Raw genomic sequence first — 10,758 nt, forward strand, 5'->3', positions numbered from 1 at the left:
AATAATGAGATGTGCTCCCAGTAATGTATGACAGTTATTTGTCTCCATATGTTTTTAGTAACTCTTTATTATATATATATTTTTAATTTTTTTTATTGAAGGATAATTGGTTTACAGAATTTTGTTGTTTTCTGTCAAACCTCAACCTGATTCAGCCATAGGTATACATATATCCTCTCCCTTTTGAACTCCCCCCACATCTCCCTCCCCATCCCACCGCTCTAGGTTGATACAGAGCCCTTGTTAGAGTTTCTTAGCCATACAGCAAATTCCCATGGGTATCTATTTTACATAGGGTACTGTAAGTTTCCACGTTACTCTCTCCATCCATCTCCCCTTGCCTCCCTCCCCTCGCCCCCCCCACCCCCTCTCCTCTCCTCGCTCCCCCTCTCTTCCCCTCGCCTGCCTCCCCTTGCTGCCTCCCCTCGGCCCCCCTCTCCTCCCCTCGCCCTCCCTTCCTCCCCTTGCCCCCCTCTCCTCCCCTCGTCCCACCCATCCCCCACTTACTCCCCCTCTCACCCCCCTCACCTCCCTCCCCTTGCTCCCTCGCCTCCCCTCAACCCCCCTCCTCCCCTCGCCCCCCTATCCTCCCCTTGCCCCCCCTCGCCTCCCCTCACCCCCCCTCTCCCCAAGTCCACAGATCTGTTCTCTAGGTCTGTTTCTCCACTGCTGCCCTGTTTAAATTCTTCAGTACTAGTTTTCTAGATTCCATATATATGCATTAGAATACAATATTTATATTTCTTTCTGACTCACTGTAGTAACTCTTTATTATATTAAAGAATTTTGGAAAACACTTTAAGTGTGGAGTAGGAACTATGGGTCCCTGAAGCAGAATTTTTGGTCATCCATTAAATATATATAAATTAAATGGAAACTTACAAAGCTTTTGTTCAAGAACATGTTGCTGCAGACATCCAGAGTAACAACGTCTGAGGACACTCACTCTTCTACAATACTTTTAAAGATGCAGCTATTGGTGTGGAGAAAAGGGAACCCTCTTACACTGTTGGTGGGAATGTAAACTAGTACAGCCACTATGGAGAACAGTGTGGCGATTCCTTAAAAAACTGGAAATAGAACTGCCATATGACCCAGCAATCCCACTGCTGGGCATACACACCGAGGAAACCAGAATGGAAAGAGACACGTGTACCCCAATGTTCATTGCAGCACTGTTTATAATAGCCGGGACATGGAAGCAACCTAGATGTCCATCAGCAGACGAATGAATAAGAGAGCTATGGTACATATACACAATGGAGTATTACTCAGCCATTAAAAAGAATACATTTGAATCAGTTCTGATGAGGTGGATGAAACTGGAGTCTATTATACAGAGTGAAGTAAGCCAGAAAGAAAAACACCAATACAGTATACTAACACATATATATGGAATTTAGAAAGATGGTAACGATAACCCTGTATGCGAGACAGCAAAAGAGACACAGATGTATAAAACAGTCTTTTGGACTCTGTGGGAGAGGGCGAGGGTGGGATGATTCGGGAGAATGGCATTGAAACATGTATAATATCATATGTAAAATGAATCACCAGTCCAGGTTCGATGCAGGATACAGGATGCTCGGGGCTGGTGCACTGGGATGACCCAGAGGGATGGTGTGGGGAGGGAGGTAGGAGGGGGGTTCAGGATGGGGAACACATGTATACCCGTGGTGGATTCATGTTGATGTATGGCAAAACCAATACAATATGGTAAAGTAATTAGCCTCCAATTAAAATAAATAAATTTATATTGAATAAAAAAAAGCAGCTATTTTATAAAACTTTTAAATGTTTCCTTTCAGACTTGTGTGTACATACTCAATATTTTACAGAGTAAAATTGTATAGTTATAGGTGTAATTTTGTGTTCTGTCGCACTTTGCTACATAGTTTCCATTATAATCATTATTTATGACTGTGTGAGGTCTGGGTCTTACTAATATTCCTCTATGTTGGTCATGAAGGTTGTTTCTTCTCTTATTAGAAATGGTGCTATGATGCATTTTCTTTATGTTACACACCTTTTTTTTTTTTTTCCCTTTGAGGATATAGTCACAAAAGTGGAATTACTAGGCCAAAGTAAGACACACACACACACGTGTGTGTGTGTGTATTACATATACACATACATACACTAAGTGTGTATAAATATATATACTTATGTTTTACTGCTTATATTGTGTGTGATTGTTTATGCATATGTGATATACACATGTATACATATATATGAGGTGGGAAGTGAGAAGTAATATTACTACGTAAATTTTACTTTCAAATGTAAACAGTAGATGTGAAGGAAATTATTAATAGTAGTTGGTATAGTCAATACCTTTAATCCAAAGTTGTTTTTCAGAAAAACTGTGATGTTTTCTTTAGAAAATAAGATTAGGATAATCTAGTTGACTGAAGTTATCAAGCACACATTTTTGTCAGTTAAATTTTCAGGCAAATAGAGTATGATGAAATATACTTTTTTTTTTTTAATATACTGATTATTGAGAAGACTCTCCACAGCTGTAGAGCCTAAGGGTACACATCTCTGAAAGCAGAGTATAAGAAGGTAGGTTGATCTGCTCTGTAGGACACGATGAAGTGTCATGTAAACTCATTCTTTGAAAGAAATTCTTATGCACTTGTTTCCTTAACGTTTGTCTCTTTAAAATAGATGCAGAATGTGGGATAAGATGATTGGGTTAGCTTCTCGACAGTTAGGTAACAGGTACATGATTTCAAATTCTCTAGTGGTAGACGGGGAGATGCATGAAAGAAATTTGAGGGGTTTGCCATGACACTGATGAGCTAGGAATGACTTTAGTGATAACCGAGAGCTTCATTTTTTTTAAGGCTCGGAAGCTGTGTGCTTGGTAGTTTAGTTTGCACTTTCTTTCTTTTTATGAATGTACATATTTGAAGTCTTAATTCACCGCTTCTTTACACAGTTTGGCCTCAGTTTCATATTTTACTCCTTCACAGGAATTTGTAATCAGCATATATTGCCTTTCTTTTATAGTTTTATGACCTTTGTGAACTATTCAGAACTGGAGGTCAGGTTCCTGACACAAACTACATATTTATGGTATGTAAACACCAGTGATAACAACTACTTATTTTATTTTACATTTTTTCACCTACTTATTTTAAATGGAGATCTGTCTTACTACATGTAGATTATATAATACTTTCATTGCCATGTGACAGTCACTATTTAAATATGTGAAAAAGTGATTCAATACTTTGCTACATTTTGCTGTGTCCTTTAGTTGAGAATAATAATTTTTGTAAACTGCTGTGCAGTTAGGACTGGATTGTAGCCTTCAGTAGTGGTTAGGCAAAAACAAAAAAAAAATAGCTTGGAACCTCAGGTTTAAAGCATGAATTTTCAATTTACTGTTATTTTGTCATTTTTTTTGAGTATTCATTTTCATCTGTTATTAATCTGGATTGAAGAATATACATATTTACTATTAACGTAGATACTTGCTTTCTTTTTGGAATAAAATGTTACTGTTTAATTTTTTTTGAGTCCTGTTAATTTCCTTCCTTCTGAAAATTTCTGGGTTACTTTCTTATTCTTTTAGCTGTTTCCTATGGTCTAATATTGGCCCAAGTAAACATAAATGGGAAGTGTAGATAGTATGTCATTATATGCAGTTGTTAAATACAAAGCTGAGTGTAGAACACTGTTAGGATATTTGCTCTAAAAAAAAAAAGAACTATTTTCAAATTGACAGCTCTTTTGATACAGTTAAAAAGATTTTTGAAATTTAAAGTTTTTTGATTCACACTTTTCTTTTTTTTTACAAATGTTTATTAATGTAGGTAGTAGAGAATTGAAAAAATGGTGGTTTTATAGGGACAGTCCTTGAGAGAACTGCACATCAGGTTGCTGTAAGCCTCCGGTAGCATAAAACTAGCACAAACATTTAGTAGGAATAGCTTATGTACTTCCATTTCAATTTTTTGTCAAAACCCAGTTTCCAAATAATTCAGTGTGTGACTCTTCATTTTTGCTATTTTGTACTGTCTCTGAGTTTGTGCACTTTGGTATAATTTTTAAAAAATGTTGTTGCTATTATATTGTTTGTAACTGTAAATTTTTACTTTACAGGGTGATTTTGTAGACCGAGGTTACTATAGTTTGGAGACCTTCACTTACCTTCTTGCACTAAAGGCTAAATGGCCTGATCGTATTACACTTTTGCGAGGAAATCATGAGAGTAGACAGATAACACAGGTGTATGGATTTTATGGTAAGATTTTCTGTTCTCTGACTGAATATTGTCTTACCTTCCTCTTTGGGGAAAAAAGGCCACATATGTCATGCATGTGCTTTTAATAGTAAAATTAGAAAATACAGATAATCTTTTTCCACTCTCATTTTTAACTCCATTTTTTCCCTCAATCAGTTGAAAATCTGACTATGTAGAGAGAACCATTCTGTTTTTTCCTTTTTTTACTAAAGTATGTAGTTGATTTACAATATTAGTTTCAACTGTGCAACACAGTGATTCAATATTTTTATAGATTATACTCCTTTTAAAGTTATTATAAAATACGAGCTATATTGCCTGTGTTGTACAGTGTATCCTTGTAGCTTACTATTTTATACCTAGCAGTCTGAGAGAACACTTTAACTTTTTGGTGTATGTCTTTCTAGATCAGTACCTCAGAATGCAGTCTTCAGTTTACCTCGCTGGAATTATCGGGGCGCTTGTTAAAACTGCAGACTGCTGGGTGCTGCTATAGGTCGTTTGGGGCGGGGCCTTGGAATCTGCTGAAAAGGAATGTTTTGCACACTCAGTATAAGAGCCTATTCTGTGTACAGTGTGTGTTTGTATACATATCTGTGTATGTGTACATCACATCAAGCTAAAATGTGATCATACTTGGTTTTTTAATATTGTGGCCAGCTTTTTCACTTCATTAATGTTGTTTTCTTAGCTGCACTGTAATACACCATATGGATGCACTGTAAATCTGTGTACTTCCTCCAGAGAATACTGGAACTCAAGTCATTAAAAGCCAAATAGTTACTTCTATACAATTGTGTATGATTGAAAGCTTTTAAAAATGAGATTTGGAGCTCTTTGAAGGAGGTAGATAGAACTGTTGAGATATTAATATGAATTTCTTTGAGCACAATTAAGGCAAATATTGAGAGATTTAAAAATATTAATCTCATAACCATTTAGTTTTAGACTATATTTTGAATTATCTTCTGTCATTGTAAAGATAAATTGAACTCTCTTACTGCTCATTTTGTCAGCCATTGTCAGTTATTAAACTGAGAAATTTTGACAATTGATTGTTATTTATTTATTTATGGTCACCCTTTGTTTCTTGGGGGACCTTAGTTCCCCAATCAGGGATTGAATCCAGGCCAGGCAGGGAAAGCCTGGAATCCTAACTACTAGGCCACCAGGGAACTCCCTGAGAATTTGTTACTTATATAACTTTCTTAATAGAAATTGAAAAGTTAGATGGCTAATATTTATCTCCTTTCTACAAGTTACTTTTTATTTACATTCTCAAAATGCCAAATACCATTTGGAATAAAACTGATTGATGCTTTTACAAAGTAATCACTATTTTGGATAACATATAATATGATGTTAGCTCAGTGAAAGCAGCTGACTGCAGCTGTCCAAGATTACTATTATGCATATACTTACACCCCAGAAATTGACCAGCATTATCACTGTAGGGCAAAAGGAGTTAACAGGGGGAGAGGAAGGAGGACATTTTAATCACGATGCCTTGACTGCAGAAAATGACAGCAGCACAGCATCTAGTACTGGCTGTTTTTGATCCAGGCTGTGCTCTAGTGCTCGTAGATGGTTTTGTTTAGTAAGAGGAAGCCCATCTGCTCCTCAGGAGGAAGATAGATTTAGTCATCATGGAACTTAATACTGATTTTAAAGTAAAAATGTCCACATACAGCTATTATCTTGGGCCTTCAGTTCATCCTGATAAACATGGTTGTAGTTAGCAGTTATTATGAACCAAGTGCTTTGCTTATGTGTCAGGGTGAAAAATTGACAAGTCGATTCCTACTGGTAAACTGTGCTCAGTGTTAAAGATGTCTCCTGAGACGTTACATAAGGATCCTGCCCCACGTAAAGGTACAATTTAGAAAATTATGAGGGTTGACAGTACCCCACAGTATCATTTTCAAGTGTACTTAGGACAATAGTGATATTTTTTTTCCCCCAAATTAAGGAAGAAACCAAAGAGCATAGCTTCCTTGGTATTAACTGAGAGAAGAGATTAATAAACTCTATTAACTGTTGTAGATAGCAGAGAGAATGTTCAGCTGAAAATATATAAGACCTAGTGATAACTACCAGGGTACTTACTAGAACTCAAGTGTGTAGTTGCACAATCTGCAGAAAATCTCAAGAGGCAACGTAGGCCTGAGAAATGTTGAAAAGGGGATTACCCATGTTCTTATGATTAAGGGTCCTCTAATGTGTTTGATTATCCTGCTAGCATAAAGTAGTCACATTAAATATGTCACTGTGTTTGATGGAATTGCCCAGAATTTTTTAAAAGTTTATTTATTTGACCACACCATGTGGCCTGTAGGACCCAGTTCTCTGACCAGGGATCAAAACTGCACCCTTAGCAGTGAAAACAAGGAGTCCTGACCACCAGGGAACTACTCCCAGTATTAATGATAAGACAAAAACGTTTGCTCTGGGTTATATGAAATTAATATTTAGCTCTTCTTGATTATAGCATTTGACCAATAATTTCAGCTGCTCCTTAGGGCCACTTTTGGAATGAAAAGTAGGACCACTTTCCTAGACCAGTTAGCTACTAGTCTCCTGACTCGATGGAGGATCTACCAGGGCTAAATATGTGTCATAACTTGCCATCCTAGTTGAAGCACAAGTTCTGTTGTCCTAGTGTCAGATATGTCCTTTATTTATTTTATTTATTTACTTTTTGGCCGCGCCTCACATCTTGCAGGATCCCCAACCAGGGATTGAACCCAGGCCACAGCAGTGAAAACACTGAGTCCTAACCACTGGATCTCCAGGGAACTCCCTTGTATTCTTTAGTTTTATCAGCATATTCAGAACTTCATTAATGAGAACTCTGTTTCTCTCATAGATGAGTGCCAAACCAAATATGGAAATGCTAATGCCTGGAGATACTGTACCAAAGTTTTTGACATGCTCACAGTAGCGGCTGTAAGTTTATGTAAATCTTTTAAAAAGCTTAAGTATTTTTCTGCCAGTAACACTTTGCATATGTTTATCTAATTGCCATCTCAATTATATTGATATCATTAGCACTCATTGATGAATTTAGGTATGACTGAGTTTATTGTTATATATTCAACTCTTTGTTATCTTTTTTGCTAGTTAATAGATGAGCAGATTTTGTGTGTTCATGGTGGTTTATCTCCTGATATCAAAACACTGGATCAAATTCGAACCATTGAACGGAATCAGGAAATTCCCCATAAAGGAGCATTTTGTGATCTGGTTTGGTCAGATCCTGAAGATGTGGATACTTGGGCAATCAGTCCCCGAGGAGCAGGTTGGCTTTTTGGCGCAAAGGTCACAAATGAGGTAAAGCCAACATTTTTGTAAAAGTGGTTTGTTGGTTGCTAATGGCATATGTAAAGAACTATGGTTGATACAGATACCAAACTTCTAGTCTAGTTTACTGAAACTGTGGTGCCTGTGGTTGTCTGGTTTATCATATGTCTTTCCTTAAGGTTAAATGAGATCATGTAATAAAAGCACCTCCTTTAGCATCCACTGGTACTATGTGTAAAATAAATTTTCCTTTTCTTTCAAACAGTGCAAGCAATGAAATAACAAGGGCAAGATAGGCAACTTTTTAATATGTATTTCTAGGTATATATATATATTTTTAATTGAGATATAATTGACATATAACATTGTATTAGTTATGTATACAAAATAATGATTTGATATGTGTGTTTATTGTGAATAGGCAGATTATTTGAGGTTCAACTATTTTTATTTAAAAATACACACACATACACAGGGTGAACTAATCCAGCATAGTGGATGGAGTCAGAGAGCTAGATTTATCCTGTCTGAGCCTCTGTTTCTTTCAGTTGCAAGAGAAGGATAATAAATCTCTTTCCAAATTTTTTAAGAGCCATACTGAAGCCTCAGTAAATGATTGATATTGATAGTAATATGTGTGTGTGCTCAGTCATGTCCTACCCTTTGCAACCCCATGGACTATAGCTTGTCAGGCTCCTCTGTCCATGGGATTTCCTAGACAAGAATACTGGAGTGGGTTGCCATTTTCCTCCTCCAGGGCATCTTCCTGATCCCATGTCTCTTGTGTCTCCTGCATTGGCAGGCAGATTCTTTGCCACTAGCGCCACCTGGGATGCAGCCTGATAGTAATATATTTATTATTAAACCATAAAAAACTTTGCTTCATATCTGATTGTACTTACAGAATGCTTTTCTTTCAGAAATTTGTGTCTAATTATGTGATTATTTCTATAACTCAGGCCAAAGTGGCTAACTTATGGAAGTTAGTGGGGAATAACAGTAAAATGGGTTCTATAATCATGAGAGCTTTAGTAGATACAGGATTTATACTTTATTTAAATGCTTATTTTCTTATATATGTAGGTTGATTTATTTAAAAATGTGCTGGCTACTTAACAGAACCTTTCTAAATTGCAGTTTGTTCATATCAACAACCTAAAACTCATCTGCAGAGCACATCAATTAGTGCATGAAGGCTATAAATTTATGTTTGATGAGAAGCTGGTAACAGTATGGTCTGCTCCTAATTACTGCTATCGTTGTGGAAATATTGCTTCAATCATGGTCTTCAAAGATGTAAATACAAGAGAACCAAAGTTATTCCGGGCAGTTCCAGATTCAGAACGTGTTATTCCTCCCAGAACGACGACGCCGTATTTCCTTTGAGGCCTTCGCCCCATCCTGCTGACCCATTTTTCTGTCCTCTTCTTACCCCAACTTTTGTGTATTACCCTCTACAATATACTTTTTATTGAGCACTTTGCTGCTGAAATGCTGCCTCTTGCCTTTTTTTTTTTAATTTTAAATTATCTAAAATTTATTGTTTGTTATGGTGTCTATAGCAATGTTTTTCTATCAGTTTTCTCCCCCATCCCATCCCCGCCTTGGACTCATTTGAGAAGACTTGAGAAATGTCTTAATACTCACACTGCTGCATGTAGCTCTTGCTTATTTACCGGTCTGAGGGAAACAGAATGTGTTTCCTTTTTTAAAAAGCCAATTGACAGAACAGACTACTCTGAAATACTCTTCCTTTTGTATTATTCAGTCTTTTGTTTTAGTTTGGTAAGTTTTAAGAAATTTCAGCAGCAAAGTTGTTATCCAGTGGGCACGATGGACTGCAAATGACTCGAGTTATGTATACCGTCCCAGCTGTAAACTTCATTGTCCTTTGTTGGATGATATTTTAAATGGATATAAAATAAATTGGTCTAAAGGGCTGCCCTTTGTTGTGTTTTTAAATTTTAGTTTTAAAACTGCTATAGCTTATGACTTTGTACATTAAGATAATTGTATTGATCTTTTTCCAGATTCCTTGTATTTTTTAATAAAGTAATCCTAAATAAAACTCAGATAGGTTAAAGTGTTAGAAATTTTAAACAGCATACGTTGTTAGCTTAAAGTTATTCTTTCTTTTTTCCTAATCAGAGTTCTTGACCCTTTGGCTATTAAGTTTAAAACTTCAACTGAAATTCAGTACTATTTATTTTTTAAAAATCACTAAACTGTGCCTAAATAAATAACTGCCATATTAATGTTTTGGTTTATATCCTCTCTAGTAATAGAAAAACATTTAATACTTGTAATGCTGATATGTTCATTTGATACCAGTTGAGTAGAATGTGATCAATCCAGTTTACAGTCTACCATGAGTATCATTAAGTAAAATATATGTACTTTTCAATGGGAATCATTCTTTTCTTGCTGTAACACTTGACCTTAACTTTTAGAAAGTGTTCATTTTTTAACTGCAACTGGAAAGGTTGAAAAGTCAGGACTCTTGTATTTGTGGACTGTAATCTGAAGCAGATTTTTTAAAGTGTAGAAAAACCCAAATTGTCCTTTTTGTAAAGGTCTGTGATACCATGTTTTGGCTTTGTGCGAGTAATTTGAATATCCAAAGGGTTGTGATGATCAGTTCTTGATATGCAACTGTCCGCCTAATAAGGACAAGTGTTCCAGTGTCTCTTATGACTTTGGTCATAAATGATGCTAGAATTAACCATTTTGTGAAATAGTTGGTATCCATTTACTACTATAATTAATTTTTTGTCATTCCAGGAAATCTTTGTGAAGCCAGCCAATTAATAAAGCACTTTAGCATCTGTTCAGGTAGTTTTGAAAACCAACTTTTTCCCATTCAGGATAAGAACTTCCAGGTTACCTAAAAATGCAATAAAAATCTTTATAGTCTAAGCTTCTTGGCACATAATTTTTCATCAGGGCTTTTCCTTTATTAAATGAGCACAATACTGTTTTAATTTTGACCCCCTTAACCACACAGGTCCTTGTATAGTTTTTAACTGTACAGCTGTAAGAAAGAAGTGACTAACACATTTGCTGCAAACACTTGAACTGTTGGGTCAGTAGCTTTGTGTTACTGCCCTGACCCCAGTGTAATTCAGGGGGAAAGGTATTTTTTATCTTACAGGGATATGTAGCTATGTATTTTACTAATTGTGAAACACTGGAAATTAATGATG

General features: G+C 36.2%; 1 protein-coding gene across 1 annotated transcript in view; it reads left to right on the top strand.

Moving 5' to 3' along the window:
- PPP6C (protein phosphatase 6 catalytic subunit) overlaps window positions 1–9,627 on the top strand; it is a 41,221-nt gene extending 31,594 nt beyond the window's left edge. Inside the window, exons 3-7 of the mRNA XM_005893052.2 lie at window positions 3,016–3,081; window positions 4,114–4,255; window positions 7,122–7,201; window positions 7,376–7,585; window positions 8,693–9,627. Of these exons, the coding sequence (XP_005893114.1) occupies window positions 3,016–3,081; window positions 4,114–4,255; window positions 7,122–7,201; window positions 7,376–7,585; window positions 8,693–8,941 (747 nt within the window). The 3' untranslated portion in view covers window positions 8,942–9,627. The remainder of the gene's footprint in view (window positions 1–3,015; window positions 3,082–4,113; window positions 4,256–7,121; window positions 7,202–7,375; window positions 7,586–8,692) is intronic.
- Window positions 9,628–10,758: the final 1,131 nt, after the last annotated feature.

This window comes from Bos mutus, chromosome 11, assembly GCF_027580195.1.
Source record: "Bos mutus isolate GX-2022 chromosome 11, NWIPB_WYAK_1.1, whole genome shotgun sequence".
NCBI classification, from domain to species: Eukaryota; Metazoa; Chordata; class Mammalia; order Artiodactyla; family Bovidae; genus Bos; species Bos mutus.